Here is a 20,120-nt window from a genome sequence, read left to right on the forward strand (position 1 = left end):
AAATTTTAAATATTCAAGTATATGGGGATTTCAGGATTTAACTACAGCACTATAAACAAGCTGAATATTATTGAACTTACTGTTTGGGATATCCAAATTTATTCCCTCAGGTGAAATTTCTTCACTAAAAGATTAGAAAAATATTTGCTTTATGACAAGAAATTAAAATATAAAAAAAATTTCAAAAAACATAAATCAGTACCATAAAGAAAGAAAAATAAAGATATACTGGAAAAGGAAACTGAATTGAAGAAATCATCACGGAAATAAAGAAAAATTGAATTAGCAATCTTTTCCACTTAATGAAATTTAAAAATTATAATATTTCTAAGCTTTACAATAATAAACAGATGTTACAAACTTGGTTGTAATTAATTTAACACAAAGTACTTCATCAAAGTTTTTCAAACAGAAATGAAATAATTTTCTTGTTTACTTTGGAAATTCGATGCTTATGGAAATTTAAAAAATTATTTCTCTAATTGCTTTAAAATTAAAATGAAAGATATCATGTAAAGAGCAACATAATAATATTCTATGATTACAGTATCAGAATAAAAGATAAATACAACATCAGAATAAAATTTCACAATATAAACTAAAATTGCAAATTATTCTTCATTACTATTATGCAGCAAAAATTAATAAAAAAAATAAGCATTTTAAAGTCATCTTATACTTAAGATTTTAATTTCGCATCACTTCAAAATATAGCCATTAAATATATGATATAAGTTTTCCCATGGATATATATATATATATATATATATATATATATAATAAAAGTATAAGCTGACATTTAGGGTAAAAATAATAAAATATTCACATTAGTCATTTTTCCAGATATGCAGTTGATTTTGCATCTTTCTTTAAGCACATAGCTATAATAATTATCTATCATGTTAAAGCAATAAACTTTTAGTCCCACATCTTAAGAAATATTGTTACAAAGATATCAAAAACAAATATTACACCAGCCTAACTAAAAGAAATATTACAATCAAACAATTCTACAGCATTTCTGATGAAATGATAACAGCATTTCTGCAAAATAATTTCATTTCTGCTTAAAACATTTTCTGTCACAGCAAGTTTAATATGCTAAAGTTTTCTTGTTTAATTGCTTTCCCATCAAATATTAATGCACTGATAAAAAGTTTTAAAAATTCTATCAATAGGATTTATAAATTTGACAATGCTTCTAAACAAACAAGCTTTGAGACATTTTATCTACCTATTATTGATATTCAAATCATTCATATCTCCTTGTGACATTTGTAGTTTAGATAATTCGAGAGCAATCAAGTTTTCTATGGCTGGATCAATAGAAGCAACAACTTTTGGAGGTTCTAAAAAAAAGAAGGAAATTAATTAAAAAGTTTTCTCTGTACAAGAAATGAATGATCATTCAAACAAGAGAATTAAAATAAAACAGCATTAAATTTGCTTTAGATTTTTTTTTAAAAAAGTAATTTAATATTAAAAAGTTTTTTTAAAAACTACAACATTACATTATTTTGTAGCTAAATTTATTTATTTAAAATCACACAGAAATCCAAGTATTTGCTAATATATAATTTAATTTTCAAATTGATATCAACATTTATTTGGTATATAATGATTCATTTAACTAAAAAAACAATGCTATATTATGTATGAGTAAATTATAAAATAAAATACTATATTTCAAAACTTTTATTTAAATTCATACCAGGAGGTTTTAATATATCCCAGTGTTTGCAAGACAATGAGCAATACTCATGAATTTCACCAGTTCTTTGATTCTTTGCTCTGGGTCTTTTGCAACCCTCACGAGAACATTCACCTTTATTTTTTTTGAAAAAAAAAAAAAAATCATTAGATTACTTGTCAGACTGAAAGATAATGCGACAGGTAATATAAAAATATTTTTTAAATACAAACACTTAAGTCCGTATATTAAAGCTGCAACATTAACCATCATAAATTATTGAAAAATTTTTTTAGTTTCACTTTTTAAATGAAGAAAAATCCTATTTAGAAACATAAAGTGCTTACATCTTCATAACTTTTTTTCTTCTTTAAAAGCTACATTGGTGACTAGAGCAATATAGCTAGATTTTCTAAAAAGCAGTCATAGCTTGGATTCATTTAATTATATGAAATATTTAAAGTCATTCTTAAATAATTAAAGAAATATGCTTTATGATTAAAATAAGCTTTTCTTATTGCTCTTCTTCAATATGTCCCTATATTTTTTTACATCATTAACTTTGTTATATACATAAAAAAAAAAGCCCTTTTAGTTTTGAAAACGTTAATAATTCTTCTATAGGTATAATAAAATAATATATTCTGAAAGAGTTATTAGCTTAACTAAAATATTGGACAAAAGCAATATAATTATCAAATAGCAAAAAATAAAAATGTAAAAGGAAATAAAATTTCAAAGCAAAATATAAGCTCTTTCATCAATATTACAGATTTTGAAAAATTTAGAAAAAGAAATGTCTGCATAGTGGTTAAACTTGCAGAAGAAAAAAAAAAAAGGCCTTTGCAATGTAAGGTTAATTAGAGAAATTAAGTCTACTTTATTTCAGTTTTAGTTAAGAAATTACATAAGGGATATTTTTATTTCCCTACTTTTAGAAGTAAATTATTAAAGTAACTCGACATACTATATTATACATATAAGATAGAATTTATTTAGAAAGCGGTGTCTGATCTTTTTTTAAATGAGTAATTTTCAAGACATTTAAGGTTTTTCAGTTAAAAAAAAAATGACTAAAAATTAACTTCTAAAATAAAATATCTCAATAAAAAAGACTTTATTACCAAGAATTGAAGCTAACTTGGACTGTCTTGAAGAATCTTCTTCATCATCACTATCGAAATCAGGCCAATCACATACAGCAGCAACATTTGTATGTTTGCCGTGTTGATTAATAATCCAAGGATCATTTGGATCCACAGTTTTTAAGGAATTCAAGATAGCTTGAGATAAAAAAGGCTGTAACAGTGAATAAAACATTGTTATAAGAAGAAAAAAAAACAATATAACATCCAAAAATATTTTTTAAAGCCTCCAAGAAAAATAATCTTTTCTTTTTTTTTCAAAACATTATAAATTATTCTATTAATGATTTAGTTTAATACTTATCTAAACTTAACAACACCAGTGAAATACAAATAAGTCAGGGGACAGATATTTTTGCAGGTATAAAGAGAAAACTATATTGACAATGTAACAATGTTATATTACAATAGAATAAAACTGATGTTACTGAACTAACAACATAAACAAATAATCAAATTATTTTATAATTTCATAAATTTTATGAAGATCTTTGTCATCTTCTTATTTATTAATATATAGAATTCAGCTGCATATATATTTAAGTCTAATGATGGGCTAATGATACATATTTATTATATGTAACTAATTTATATGTATTTATGGAAAAGATCAGAGGCAGCACATCATTTCAAAAATTAGCAATGCAGTAAAAAACTTATCATACTATACACAATATGATACAACACACATAATTAGAATATGCCCATACTTTTTAAATTTAAAAGCCAGATATGAATATGAATTGATATATATTTGTTCTTATTTAATACCACTATACTACTCTATTTCTTAAATATTTTCAGAATTATTGTGCTTTTTAAAAATTTTTTAGGAAGATAGTATATATCATTCACAGTATAAACAATTTCCATATTAAAATAAGCACAAAAAAGAAAGTAATGCATTTTTTATATGTATATATATATATATAGAATAAATCTGGCTGAGAAAAATTCCCTATTACTGGCTTTATCTGCTTGAAAACTTATGAACAATATTCAAATCTGGCATGTATGATCTCTATTTTAAATTTAATTTTTCACTTAGTAAGAGCTACAAAAATACTATATTTTATCGTCTTTTATGGGTAGTAATTAATAATAATTAACTTCTTCTCCTTAGGTCAATTTTCATCTAACATTTTCAAAAATTATCTACATGCCTTTTTTTCTCCTTGAAGAGTGATAAAAGAAAATAAATATTTAATAAATCAAGCTTATTTCAGTCAGGGAAACAAAATACAAAATCAAAATTCATAAATAGCTAATAAGAGAAAGCAGAGGAAATAAATTAAAACATTGAGAGAATAAAGGCAAACTTGGCTGATTGCAAAAGGGGGAGGAAAATCAGTTGCCCACACTTCAAGTCAGATTTCATCAAATTGCAGTCCTGATATTTCAAAATGCAAAGGGGAAAAAGACTGATTTCAGTCTTCAAATCAATAAATCAATCGAGTATGCAATGAGCCTCCATGATCTTCCAATGACTAGTCCTGCAATTCTCTCTTATTTGATGATTCATTCTTCATCTTCTCTTCACTTTTCCATTGTCCCCCTCCCCATTTTTGTTGAACAAACTTGGAGTGAAAGAGTAAGCACAGTACAACTAACTCTTAGAGAATAAAATTAATATATTACATTTTTAAAAAATTAAATGTAACTTTTAAAAATTGGATTATAAATTCTACAAATCTTAATAGAAAAGCCACTACTGCACAAATCAATCAAAAATGAAAAGGCATGTGATTAAGCAGCAAAAAATTAAAATTTTCAAATTACATTCCTTTATGTTCAAGCATCATATGAATAAACTTTATTGTACTTTAAATCAATCAATCAGCTTTCAAAAATGTGTTTTTCTAACCTAGAACGATGTTCACTACATAATGTAATATAAGAACATGCATGGGATGCCATTGTTGCTAAAAAAATTTACTGAAATTAAAACAAAATATATCACTGCATGTAATTTATTATATTTACAGCATTTATATCATGCAAAATAGTTTAAAAATAACCATCAAATTAAGATTAATAACAAACAAATAAAAAAATACTTGCTTTTTCTCATAAGACTTCGAATCATTGATTTCTATGAGAATTTTTTTATTATAAATAAAAGTGAATATAATCCAAATTATTAGTTTTTAAAATAAAAAAATTGAGTCATGCAATTAATTTGAAAATATTAAACATTTTCCCATTTATATACATGAAATCAATAATTCAGCCTGATCTTCAGAAATAATGAAAAATCAAGTAACCTTTTGTTGCCCTGAATACAGTAAAATAAAATTCAAAGAGTTTTCAAAGACTGTGACAACCTTGACATAGCATTTTAAAACATATTATTCAAGAAACTGCTCTGGCATATTAACATTAAAAGTAAAAAAGACCTATAATGGGAGATTTTTTTAAAGAAAAGTTAAGGTGCCTTTCAATTCATTTTGATTAGAAAAAAAGAGATCATAAATGAATAATATTTAGAAAAAAGGTTACATTTTAATAAAAAAAATTAAAACATATAATTTTAATTAAAATACTTTCAAGCTATTTACCTTCTATTAATATGTGAAACTTTGCAATCAAAAGTAATCGCAGAAAAAAAATACAATTAATTAAAGTAACAATAATTACAATGAGCTTTAACAATAAAAAAAAAGCAACTGTCTTCTTTAGCAGATAAAATATCTATATTTGCATGTATAGTAAAACTTTAAAATTGAATATTACTCACATCATCAACAGGATCTAATCCCATCAAACTAGGTATGTGATTCTTTCGCCTTTTTCTCATGCTTGGTGGCGTTTCAGGTGGTATAAGACCTTTGTGAACTGCATTTAATAAATCAAGTCTCTTCCTTTTTACATTTGTAACCATTTGTACAATTTTAAACTGAGGGGTTTGAATATAAGTTCGAGCTATAAGTTCTGACAATTTCCCAGTTGCTTCTTCCAACTCACTCTAAAAAGAATTAAGAGTTCCAATAGAATTTAGATGGCTACAAAATACAGCAAGTACTAATAGAAACAATTAACACAGGCACATAATATTTAATATTATTATATAAAGCAAACAACAGTTATAATCAAAAATATCAAATCAAATGCTAGCATAGATAATATAGATTGGATCCAAGTTTATGAGAAATATAAATAAAAACTTTTACATAAACATAAATTTTAAAAGCAGAGCAAAAACAAACAAACATGGGTAGTATAAAATGTTTTCTGTCTGACATTTGACATCTCTATGCAGATTATTTCCTACTTTATAGAATTTGTTCACAGTAACTACTTTCAAAATTTAGTCAAGATTAATATCAGAAAATTGTTTATCTGACGACAAGTTTGGATCCTTTGATAAAAAAAAATAGTAATAACTGCTTGTACAATAAGCATTTATTTCCAAACATTGGAATAATTCCATATGCGAATTTTTACACTTTCAAAACTGGCTGGCAAATGAATGTAAATCGCAGACATTCCAACTTAATTTACAATTGCTTAGATACTACTTCTATATCTATAAAGAAAATTGATGGAAATAAGAAAATTTTCTTCCTAAGAATTAAAAATCTAAAAACATATTTCAGTTTCAGCAATTTAAATTTTGGCAAATATTTAGGTTTCTTATTATTAATTATATATAAATAAGAATATGCATATTAATATATTATAAGGACATATATTTACATACAAATAATTTTTTAAATAACTGGACAATTTTTTTAAAGATTTGTTGCAACTGTTATTATTTTTGTTATTTAGAGTCTACAAAAATTTTCATTGTAGACTCTCGAATTTAACGTCCCTGCGATACAGAATATCAAAATTATTTGTTATTAAATAACTGCTGTTACTGTAATTTATTAAATAAAATATATTAATTTTTGTAAAAAATTTGTCAATAAGTAATTTGACCTAATCTCAAGGAAACATATCATACAAAATAATATGTGTTTGTATTAATACCTGATTTTTAATTGAAGAATTAATTGTAATATAAAGAGCAATACGATTAAAATCAACAATAATCAATTTGTTATTTTTAAAAACAAGGTACATGAAAGAACTATATTTTAGCTTAAAAGTGTTTGTATGTTCTTTTCCATCTATAATAGATTTTAAAACTAACCAGTTATTTGCTTTGAACTTTATATTACAACTTACAATGATAATGTATTCATTTGAAGATAAAATCTATATTACCTGCAAAAATTCAAAAATTGTTTTGTTATAACCATTGTCTTCTAAATAAAATCCATACACATAAGCACCACATAAAATACGGCGGGCTCTCAGAAGTTCATAAATAGCCTCTTCGAGAAAAGTCATATCTATCTGATCAACAGAAGCAGTAGCCATGGCTGCAGCTAACACATTCATTTTGTCTTGCATACTTTTAACAAATGGTTGTTCAAACTGTAAAGGTAAAATGAATAAATTTATTACACTATAAATTTAAAATACTCAAATAAACATTACTAAGAAATAATGGTTACAAATAAATAAGCTTCAACAACAATTCATGCATAGAAAATATAGTATTTTGTTAACAGAAAGTATATATCTAGATACTCTTGTAAGATAATTTTTCACAGTGGAGACAGCTCATTGAGCATTCATATAAATTCTGGCCAAATAAGCAATAGCTCCATCTTGTAGAAACCAGATATCAAACCTATCTGGTTATATCCCTTTTACCCAACCCTTATCTCTGAAATTCCATTAAAAAAATTCATTTCATTTACTTCAAGAGTTAAATTCACTACTGCTGTGGCAGCAATATTTTTAAAATCAAATGGTATGAAAATTCTACAATACCATACTTCACTTGATATTATAACTTTGAATAGTGTAGTAGTTGAAATCTAGATTGAAACATCTGAAAATAATATTGAGATAGTATTTCACTATGCCATTGAATGGTGAAATGATATCATGGCATTTTAAGTGTAAACTCTTTACATCTCAGAAAGACATATTAAATAAAACAATATTCTTCACTACATAGTGGCATAGTATAAGTAGTTGGTAGATATATATTGTAAGCCTTATACCTTCCAGCAAAAGCAATATATTTTCAAAATATTTTTGATTGTCTAACTTTTTTAAAGACTAAAGGATAGGTTTCCATAATTTTATATTAAAACTTACTAAATAGAAATAGGGGGAAAATCTACAATAAATTGATATCAAGTAAATGGAAGAATCATTATATAATTTTTTCTCATTTCTTTTAATGGCATTTATGAGAGGATTAGCAATAAAATAACTGAATAACAGAGATCACACTCTTCAGTCTTGCTTTACTTGAAAATAACTAGAAATATTTTTTTTAATTTCAAAAATTTATGCATATATATTGAGTCTGTATATATGCATAAATATATATAGACATAACATTTATATAGACATAACATTTCATTTTAATAAAAACCTGGTACTCAGTAGTAAATACAATTGATTAAGTAGCAAATTATTTTGTAATAAGCAACGAAATAAATATTTACAATGCATATATCATTTCACATGCATTATAAATTAAAAAGTAGTAGAGAATATAAAAAAAAAACTTCAATAATTACCCTATAACTATTTTCATGATTTTTAAATCTTGTATAATACTGAAGGAATCTTTTCAGTTCTTGCATGTGTTTGTTTCGCTCTTCAGCCTATAAAATTATTTCTTCATTAAGAAACAGAAACCACATTTAATAATATAAAATTAAAAGCTAATTAATTAATTAACATCCATTTATTGCACAACATTTTTTTTCTTAAAATATTATTCATTCGACATAAATTGTATTCCTCCCTTCCATTCCAGCAATTTGAACTGGGAAGAAATTTTAACATAGACACATTATTTAATATACAAAAATTACATATTATACATATTGAAAACTATTCACATCTAAAATAACTATTTGATCTATAACAGTTTCCAAGTCCTTCTCTGTTCTGTCTGATAAATTACTTCAATGTTAGAAGCAAAGGACTCTGGCATATTTTTATTTTCTAATATATATCAAGGATTTATAAATACTTTTTATACGTTTGCTTAAACCCATTCATATTCACTCATTTCCAAAAATAATTTCATATTAAGGAACTTCTATATTTACAAATACATTATATGATTTCAGAGATAAACAACTCACTATTCGACCCTCCTATATCAACAGTCTTTCCTATCCCAGAATTTAAGCGTGTTGTGTTAAGGATTTAATTATTTCTGTCCTAACTAAGCATCCAGTTGATTTGAATGATTGCAATTGTGATAAAACATAAACAGAAACTGAGGACAAGCACAACTGAAACATCAACCATATTCACTGGTCAGTTCTCATTAGAGGTATGTTTCACATAGGACTGGAAGAAACTCAGTCCTACAATATTATATAGCCACAAGAGAGGCAAGTGCCTTCTCTCATCCACAATTGTTCCCTCTAGCAAAAACATCTCATCTATAAACAAGCATTGCCACCACAGGGATTTCAGAAAAAGATCTAAGACTTGTAGGAAAATGGTCAATAATTACATTATTATTCATGTACAAGAAAAAAATCCAACTATCAGAACAATAAATAGCTTTGGAATTATTTAGCTCTTCAAATATAACTTGAGGATTAACACATATGACTGAAGTTGAAGAAAAATTTATATTTATATAAAAATTAGGCCATATTTCTGGTGAAAATATTGTTTGGTAAAATTTCTTTTGATAATTCCTATAAATGAAATGAAGATGTCTAACAAAGCTTTTGAATGTTATAAAAGAATACTTTCTAAAAACTGATATCATTCAAGAAAAGTTGAATGAAATTCTAATAATTTCAATATATAAAATACTTTTCAATAATCAGAAATAAATAGAAAGAAAAATCACATTCCACAGTAGAATTTTCAGTAATAGCAATCCTGTTCATTTTGTTTTAAATTAAACATGAAAATTAGAGTTCATTTCAATAAAATTTTAAAGACACTAATAAAAATATTCAATTATTTTATCTTAGTTACATAATAAAACATTTTTGCGAATAATACAAAATGCTAGAAAATATAATAACCATTCAATCATAAAACAAAATCCAGTACGAATCATAAATCAAAGGAATTATTACAGAATATCAATTTATAATTTTTGCTAACAATATTCGATCAATACAATTTCAAATAGTATTAACAAACACCAAGATTAAATTAAACTTGATTTTACATACTTCATTAATCAAAGCTTCTGTTTTGACTTCTGCTCTTTTAACAGCATCATGTCTATTACAACGAAAATATCCTCCAGTGGATGGACTGTGTTTTTTCCAAGACTCCAAACACACCCAACAAAATTCATATTTACACTACATAAAATAAACTAGAAAAGCTTTAAAATGTTATACATGTTAAAAATAAATAAATAAGTCTTTCATTTTACTTTTTAAGAGTATATTTTTATCAATATTAAATCAAGCTTAAAAATTAAATAAAAATACACATTTTATAATGAGAATAAATTATATTCTTACAGGCCTTTACGATCAGCTCAACAATATATTAATTAAATATTAAGTTGTAATTAATTGCCTTGAATATAGTGCAAATAGTTTTTATAAAAACAAATAGTGGATTAATTCTGATTCATAAGAAAGTATATAAAAATAGTTATAAAACTATTACACCATCATTTAGTTTAAATAGTAATTTGTATTTATACTTAAAAACTGATATAATTAAATGCTACTCTCACGATGATAAAGAGGATATTATAAAAATAAATCTACAAATTAGATAGCAATAAAATTGCCAAAACACCATTCAACTCTAAAATCACACCAGCAAAGGAAATTTTAATCCATAAAGGCAAACACTACACATACTAGCCCCAAATAAACAAATAAAAATAATATCTGGCAATTGCAAGGCCATGATTACCATCAAATCAGCAAAATACCAATATATTTTAAAACCAATATGAATCAACAACAAAAAAAAACATACCTTTCAATGAATTTTTATTATAATTTATAAATTTAAGAAGAATCAAAAAATTGATCTGCCTCAAAGCAAGGAAAATTTAAATGCACAAATTTCAATATATAATGGATTCTAACTTGAAAAGGCAATTTTAGATACTTGCCTTTGAGCATTTCATGTGGTTACAGCCTTCATTCCTCTGAATTGGGCATTTACAATTTGGACATGGTTTGGAATTTGTAACCATCCACAAACTATTTTCTGCCTCTTCCGATTCAGCATATGTATTTTTCACTGAAATTAAAAACAAAAATTAGTTTTCTTCATTTTTTATAATCATATAACAATGATAATTATTTTTGAAACAAAACAAGAAAATACAAATGTTTTGTAAAAAAAAATACAAATTTCAATTTATAATATTAAGACAAATCTCCCTTTTGAACTCTAAATACTGCACTGCAAAACAAAATTATTAATGCCCTATTCAAAAAAAGTATTTATAGAAGATTTTTTTAAAAAAGGAAATGACTTTATGCACAAAATTAAAAAAAGTATTTCAAATGAAAAAGTTATTACAAGACAAGAGAAAATATTGGTGCCCCAAATAAAGCTAAAATACTCACACTCTTGTGGTTTAATCTCAGCAATTTTACTATGCCATTCCTGCCATTTCTCACAACCACATGGAGCATGTGCTTCTCCTAAGCATTCCCTGTAAGGAAAAAAAGGGGAAATATTTTTAAATAATATTCATAACAGATTATAAATTTAAATTTTAAAAAAATTTATAAAAAAACAAATTTAAAATTCTTTATATATTTTAAACTAAAATTAAATATTTTTAAAAACAGAAAACATTCTAATTTGAATAGAAAGAAAAGTTAAATTAATTTTAACTTATTTTTTAAATACAATTTTCTTTCTACTCAATATTCAATTTTAAGATAAATTAAGAGAAAGGGTCCACATGATGATTCTAACTTGCTTCTTCTAATATCCACTAAGAGTTTAATGCTAATGGATAAAACAAATAACTTGTAATAAAAAAAATTAGACATTTATTGATAAAAAGGGAATTATAATGCTTAGTATTTAATGAAAAACTTTCATTTCTTAATATGTGAAGCTCTTTAACACATAATTTTCAAGCTTATCATGCAAGCATTTCTCTTGAAAACTTCATAATTGTTAATAATTATAGTAAATAGTTTAGTTTACCTCATGATCTCTTTGAATTTTATAAAAAGAGCAAAATCAAATATTAAATACTTGGTATAATTTTTTTATTATTATTATTACTGCACATGCAATTATACTTGATTTTTGTTTCATCCAATTTCCATCTTTCTTTAGTCAACACATCACTTCATAAATCTTTCAATTCTGTAAACAAAGTTTTTTTTTTCTTCTTTTTTTTCTCCATAATGCGAAGTAGCCTTATTATTTGTAAATCAAACAATTAACAGCAATAGCAGATCTCAAAATCTTTCTAATCAAGGAAAAAAAGCAATCTTTTTCTTCAATTTTAAAAAATGTTAAGGAAAATTCCAGCTGCTGTTAATAACATCTGCATGTTGCTTTGATTATGCTGTCGATATTCAAATGAATACAAAACAGAAGTAACTGATTTACACATGCACTGTGGGTGAATAAATGAAGATGAATAATGACTGAAGCATTCTGAAAAAACTTCAATAAAGAACTTGATCAAAATCTTTAATTTTTCTATTCCTTAATTCACATAAATAAATTTTCCTTTTAATCCAATATCTAATCTGCAAAATTTATATCAAGAGCCTGCTTTTTAAATGTCTTTTTTTTTTTTCACTTTGAGGTAGGTAAATACTTATAGATTCTCTAATTACTAAAATAATGCAGAATCAGAACATAAAATTAGAAATCTCAAATTTGTCTACATAAAAAGAAATAAGATTTTTCAATTGTACATTCCAGATATTAATGAAGATACAGTTTATTGTGCTTATATTGTTTTAATGTATCAAATTATTTGCATTAATACTTACACATCCTTCTTCTATTGGCTCCAGAGAGTTACTGGAAGATCATTTTTGTTAGTACAGCTTAAAGGAAGTGGAAACTTTCATGCTTCCATTTGATAATGAGAATAAATTGTCTTATTTTGTATCTATTTTAAATTCTTTTTTCTAAATAATGCCTTGATGATGTTTTTTTTTTTGTTAAATTTATTTAATCTAATAATCTAGTGCTCTATTTTACCTACCCATCTATAATCCAGTTTGTATATTAAGAAAATTTCTCAGATTGCTAATCTAGCAAAAAACTAAAAATAACACAGCAATAAATATCATGCAACACAAAAGAAAGAGTAATTATAGTCTAGGATGCATTCTACCCAACAACCAGCAATCAAGCATATTCAAAGTAAAAAATTTATCATGCAAAGCTGATGATTTATTAATGTTTTCTTCCATACATACCAACAAAAATAGTGTCCATTACCACAGTCAACAGAATGAGACATTGAAGGAGGTGTTGAAAATGATATGGCTAAGATCTCATCATTAATTTTTTCAATGTCAGGAAGTTTAACTGCTCTAGCACATCCAGGATAAGGACACCATTTCATAGTTGGATTACTTTCAACAAATGCCTATAGCAAATTGTTGCAGTTTTATTAAATAAAACTGTACTTGTATCTTACAAGAGCATTCAAGATGAAAAACAACCTTTAAAATAAAATAATAATAATAATACCAACCTTAATATCAAATTGCAAATATCTTTTCACCATGTCTGCAGATACAAGATTTTCTATCACATCAGCAGGAACAACATAAGAACAATTGAATGCAGGACATAAAATATTATGTGATTCACCATCAACTATCTTAGCTGTTAAATACCTAAATCAAATAAAAAGACAGTTTATAATTTTGCAAATAAAAAATAAAAACATATTAATAAATGATAAATGTGTTTTTTTAATAACTGAAATTCAAGCAAGGAAAACTGTCTCAAAACATTAAAAATAAGTAGGCAAAAATGGAAATTCTAAGTGAAACTTGCTTTCACCAAATAAAATAGAAAGTTGGATATAATATGTTTAAAAAAATAGATCATAACTATATTATATATATATATATATATATATATATATATATATATATATATATATATATATATATATATATATATATATATATAATTATAGCTTCACAAATTAAAAGCATTGAAGCTATGAGAGACTCTACTGCTTTCTCTCCAACTCCCAGGAAGATTGCAAAGCAATTACTGCTTGCTCTTCAGCCCCCAAGAAGATTGCAAAGCAATCTTTACAAGTTTTCTATACAAATTCAACCTATTTTGCTCACAACAATGAGAGCACCATACCTCTAAAGCACAATAATTACAAAAAAAAATCAGCTTAATTTATTTGTTTCTGATGCTTTAATTTAAATCAATGTAAAATAAAGTTTATTGGCCTTACAAAATATCCTCACTTAATTTTACAAGTATTTAGAAGACAAATTCAACAATCAAAAGAAATTAACAAAAAAGTTATGAGAGTACAAAACCATAATAAATAAAATTAAAGATATAAAGATTCCTAAAAGCAAATTATTTGTAGTTATTAATTTTAAAAAATTCATGGTGTAGTATATAAAGAATCCTAAAATCAAATCGTTTGTAGCTATTAATTTAAAAAAATTCATGGTGTAGTATCACATCATAATTATCATAAAAAAGTCAACTTTATGGATTCATAAAAAATCTCAAACTATTTCAGTTTGATATTGTCACTTTAACACAGAATACAATTCGTTGTTCTTGAAAAGTTTTTTCCTCCATATGATAAAGACATCTGTCTGTATGAAACAACATGTTTGGAATTATGTAAACAATCCATTGATATCTATGAGAATTCTAAAAAACAAATGCTACACATTTTTTAAAAAATTGCTCCAATCACATGATCAAAATATAGACTATCTGATTATCTTACACTTATATTTGCAGTACATCTTCATAAAATACAATTATGCAAACATGCAAAAACAAATCATTTCACCTTTTTCCTGGAAGTTTTTTAAACTCTTTTTTCACTTGATATCTCTGCACACAGAATCTTTTTTTTTTTTTTTCAGCATTTTGATAACAATAATAATATAGAGTATAATTCATTTAGAAGAATGTTCAGAACAAAATTCATTAAATTGTATACTTTTGGAAAATGGAATCCCTTGATTCTCCACATCAATTTCTTCAAACCCTCAATTTCTTTAAAAATTACACAGTCATATAAATCCTCCTCTTAATTAATGGTTTTTATTAAAGTCAAAAAAGTATTGATATAGTAGTTATGAGTCATAAAATTTTTTTACCAAGACATTCGTTAATTTCTTTATTATAAAATCAATGCATATTCAAAGAAAACCAAAACAATTAAGTAAATAGGATTAATAAGAAAAAGGAAAAAAGTTGATAATGCATGGTTTTCTTTTAAATTTCTAAAATGATATATGTGACCTAAAAGAGGGATATAAAGCAATACTGAAGTTGCAAAAACTCTGTTTCTCATTTTTTAGGTATTTAAAAGCAAGCATGTTAAATAAAGCATATTGAATGAAAACATCATTAAATTTTTTATGAAATTATTTCAAATTATAATTTTATTAATAAAGGCTTAAATACTATCTGAAGTATAATTTTACTTTTTTCTTTTCTAACATTTAGGCTCTTTTTTTTTTTTTTTTTTTTGACACTTAACAATCTAAATCAGATAAAAGTGAAACTAATGCAAATTCTTTCAATATAAAAATGATTAATCAAATTCTTTTTTTTAAAATATGTCTTCTATAAATATAAAAACCGGAAATAATATATAGACAATATTTGTACATTATAAATGTGTTTTTAATACATGCACCAAACAAAACACTTGCAAAAAAAGTTAAATCTGATACAATTTAATATAAAAATTAAAAGCATACTATATAAAATATAATTAAATTTTTTAATTAAACACTATCATGTGTATGTTTACAATTCATTTATCATATAATGTTTAAAAAGTAATGAATTTATAATAATAGCTAAGAGATAAACTGAACCAAATAGATGAAAAAGTAATTCTTACACTTTCCAACATTCTCTGCAAAACAGGTGAGCACAGGGAACTTGCACAATACCTTCGGCAGTTATATCCTCTGTACAAATATCACACTAAAAAGATAGAATAGAAATCTTATGATACATAATAAAAACTTTTGGTAATCATTGATATGAATGGCAAAAAAAAAAAAAAAAAAAATGAAATTATTAGAATGCTAAAAGGGAAGACTCATATAAACTATGAAGCAATAAAACAAGCAATTATATTAATTTATGAAACATGACTTTTAATAAAATTTTTAAATATATGCAATAAAGGCGAAAATTTTGGACATCTTCTGGAAAAAGTGGATTTTGAAAATCTGAAGGCTCATAACAGCAATAGTATTTGCAGTAATACCATGAAGCTATATATCAACATAAAAATAATTTAATCAAAAGTATAAAAGCATGTGAAACATATTTTTCATTCAAATTTCCCATTACAGTATTTTAATTAATACCAGTCTCTTTCAATAGATGCTTGTTCACAAGAAAGAATGGAAATTTTCAGAACTTTCTAAATTTTTTTTTAATTTATGATCTACAAATTATGAGCTTAAAAAGATTTTAAAAAAAAAAAAAAAAACATCCAATGTCATTTTCCTGACATGAAAATTATTGACAGCAAGTAAAGGTGAATTGACAAGGAAATCTATAAACTTTATGAGAATAGTATCAAAACATGATTCATTTTTCCCACTAACTCGTTCTCTGACAAAACATTTTCTTACTGATGTAAAATTACTGAATTCCTTATGCATTACAACAATTTTAAAACAAGCTACTGAAAATTCATACTTGATTCATCAAAAAATTCATTCATCACTCATCTCTCTGCTATAAAATTTAGAGACCTTAAGCAAGGCCATGAATACCAGAAGTAAACAGATTTTTATTTTCAGAGTTCCAGTACAGAAAGAAAAAAAAGGGAGGGGGAAACTAAGTATGCTCCTATAAACAAATTTCATTTATCTAAGGTTTTGTTGTTGTTACAATGTTACATGTATACAAACAGACAGACAAACCAATGAACTTGTTGGCAAATTTGGTTCATAATTTTGATATTGATCTAAAATTTAAATGCTGTGTGCCACATTTATCAATGCATCACTTTGCATTTTGATGTTATTCTGTTCACATGTACTACAGGCAAAAAAAACAAAAACCAATGAGTATGAATTTCGTTTAAAATTTAGTTGAAATCAGCAAATCTAGAATTAAGAAATTCCAGCCCAAAGTGTTTTTCAAGTTATTGAATTCACATATAAACATAACATTATTTAAAGGTTTGACTCATGGAGATAGGGCAAAATCTTGAGTTCGAATTTTTTGACAATTACAACTCTTTTTCTTTGAATAATTCATATATAAAAAAAAGTTTTTTAAAAAAAGTAATTTTATTGGCATCAATTCATTTCTGATATCTTTTTGATAGAGTAACAAATGAAAAAATTACCTACAAGTAACTTTTGAACATAATGAATATTTTGCTTTATTTTTATTTCTGGAAGCTTTAAATCATTCAGTTTATTCATTTTTAAAAGTCTATAATGAATCAAATGCACATTTTATGACATATTGTTAAGAAGTTCTAAACATCTGCACAAAAAGTAATTGAAAAAAATACTTAAATAATTCAGTCATGGAAAATCATTAAACTGCATTGAAATATAACAAATGCAATAATGCCTCTTTCCCATGGATAGCAATTAGGCAGTTTCATTCATATTCATAACTCATTTTTGGGTATGAAAAATGGCATTTTTGTATTTTAAATCGTGGATTCCTAAAAGGCTATATTTTTTCAATCAGAAACAGTCCCCCATCCTTTTTACAAATATTAAACAGTTTTAAAAAACTAAAATAAAAAATAAAATAATTCAAACATTAATCTATAATAACCAAAGTCAAAATGACTTGGAATTTAAAGTATTATAACATTCAAACAAGACAGCATTTTAAATTAAATTATAAAAACAAGAGATTTTACCAATAGTTCCTCTTTCACTGAAACAGTTCGAGAAGGGCTATTGAGAGTTACACTCTGATATTCATTCTGAATTTGCTCACAGCAAGTTTTCAAAGAATCCTTGGTTGGAGAAAAATTTACTGCACTGATTGGAGGTGATATTCCAGCCTCTTTACAACAAGAAACAGGATCTTTCATCCATGCCTCAAGCAAATTTTGCCGTGACCATTCTATAGAAATATTAACAAAAAAGATTTAATTTCATTTTTTTCCCCTCTAAAACAAAAGAGGAATCTAAAACTTAAGATAACAAATTAAGAAGCAAACAAAGAAATGAATCAATGAAAAAATGCCAAAATTTCTATACAATTGCCTACATTCTGACATAAAATAAATATACATTCAGATTAGTTTTTTTTTTTTTTTTTTTAATATTAAAGAATGAAATATTTCTACAAAAAATATCTAAATATTTGCAATAAATCTAAGTAAAACACCGTTAATTTACAGACCATATAATGAATCTGCTGGATAAAAACCCACAAAAGAAAAAAAAATTATAAGGTTTACCTAACTTTTTTCTTTGCATATAGGTTTAGATATTTTTAATGCTTAAAAAACTAATTTTGATGCAAAAATGGCATGAAACGGCATGAAATGTCATATAATTCTTACAATTATGGATTTTTCTTTTCATTACTTGTTTAAAAACTTTAATGGGAAAAAGATTTAAAATAAGAAAACTAGTAATTCTGCATGAACATTAATTTAGACAAAATTACATTTTGATTCACTTATATTAATATAGACAAAAATGGAACATTGCATAGAATGCTTAGAAAATAAAATGCACCAAACGTATTAAGAATACATCTATAGGACAAAAGAAAATTTTCAAGCTTTTATCTTTCACAAACAATTGAAACAGAGAAGGGAAAATCTTGAAGGCAGATTTATTATAAAATAAATATACATTATTTTTTTTTCTTATTTATAAAAAAAGAAAAAATTATTGGCATTTTGTTATTAAAGAAGTTTCAAATCAGTTGGAGTTTATTTACAAATATTAATAATTAAAATTATTATATCTAATTAGTTTTAATATCTATTGGAAATAAATTTTTCCCCTAATCCTCTTTAGAAATGTTGCACATTTAAAAAGATATTAAAAATAAAAATGAAATTTCATTAATTGATAAACAAAAATATTAAAATATATCAGAAAATTGTAATTTCCTCTTTACAAAGATTGTGTGCAGGTTGAGGTTCGAACTCGCAACGTTAGGGTTCGTAGCCAAGTAACAAAGCCACTAGACAAAAGTGTACACTCTTCTCCGGAAGTTGTTAACTGGCTTATAATGTTACCACCACAATTGAAACACTGAGAATCAAAATCATATAACAAAATTTGATATAGTATGAAAATATCTTCAAATTTAAGAAATAATATTTTTTGATGAAATTCTTAATAATATTTCAAAACTTTAAAAATATTCAAAAATTCTTTGAATAATCACAAATTTCAGCAGAAACTGTACCAACCATAATTCCTTAACAATACTTCAGCAGTAAATAAGGGAACATGAAACATATCACTGGTCTCAACAAGTAACTGATCTTTAGCTTCTTGTAAATCTTGAGCTCTTAACCCACTTATAATCTAAAAAAAGACAGAAAAAATATACATAGTGATTTATAGCTATAACAGCAAATTCCAATTTTTAAAAAACTTATTTCATACCTCTTCAGGCATAGAATTCTCATCATTTGATAATTCAATATTTTCATCATCTTTAATCTGAAAAAAAAACAATAAATATAAAATTATATAATTCAGATACAAAGGAAATGATGAACAGAGATTTTCATAAAGAAAATTACTAACATGGAACAGCATCTTTGTTTCCAAAAACTGAGCAATTTCATCATGTTTGTGCTTTTCAGCAAGATCACAGACTGTTTGAGAAGATTTATTTTCTATGAATAAAGGTGCTCCATGAGCTACAAGCATCTAAAAAAATTTAATAAAATAAAATAAATCATCCTTTTTTAAAAATTTATAATGAAACTTTGAAAGATTAAAAAAATTTAAATATAACATATTAAGTTCACAAACAATATTATATATCAGTATGACTCATCTAATTCATTTCTATAAATATAAATAATGAAATCAGAATAAACAAGAATTATCAAAATT

General features: G+C 24.9%; 1 protein-coding gene across 1 annotated transcript in view; it reads right to left on the minus strand.

Moving 5' to 3' along the window:
• Positions 1-20,120, minus strand: part of LOC129968435 (ankyrin repeat and IBR domain-containing protein 1-like) — a 32,588-nt gene that overhangs the window by 4,825 nt on the left and 7,643 nt on the right. Inside the window, exons 5-21 of the mRNA XM_056082326.1 lie at positions 19,806-19,931; positions 19,662-19,718; positions 19,463-19,580; positions 17,942-18,150; positions 15,935-16,020; positions 13,556-13,700; positions 13,275-13,447; positions 11,439-11,527; positions 10,976-11,106; positions 10,065-10,199; positions 8,427-8,513; positions 7,048-7,260; positions 5,573-5,800; positions 2,815-2,989; positions 1,712-1,825; positions 1,235-1,349; positions 81-124 (exon numbers count right to left, since the gene is read on the minus strand). Of these exons, the coding sequence (XP_055938301.1) occupies positions 81-124; positions 1,235-1,349; positions 1,712-1,825; positions 2,815-2,989; positions 5,573-5,800; positions 7,048-7,260; positions 8,427-8,513; positions 10,065-10,199; positions 10,976-11,106; positions 11,439-11,527; positions 13,275-13,447; positions 13,556-13,700; positions 15,935-16,020; positions 17,942-18,150; positions 19,463-19,580; positions 19,662-19,718; positions 19,806-19,931 (2,245 nt within the window). The remainder of the gene's footprint in view (positions 1-80; positions 125-1,234; positions 1,350-1,711; positions 1,826-2,814; positions 2,990-5,572; positions 5,801-7,047; positions 7,261-8,426; positions 8,514-10,064; positions 10,200-10,975; positions 11,107-11,438; positions 11,528-13,274; positions 13,448-13,555; positions 13,701-15,934; positions 16,021-17,941; positions 18,151-19,462; positions 19,581-19,661; positions 19,719-19,805; positions 19,932-20,120) is intronic.

Source organism: Argiope bruennichi, chromosome 1 (assembly GCF_947563725.1).
Source record: "Argiope bruennichi chromosome 1, qqArgBrue1.1, whole genome shotgun sequence".
Classification (NCBI taxonomy): domain Eukaryota; kingdom Metazoa; phylum Arthropoda; class Arachnida; order Araneae; family Araneidae; genus Argiope; species Argiope bruennichi.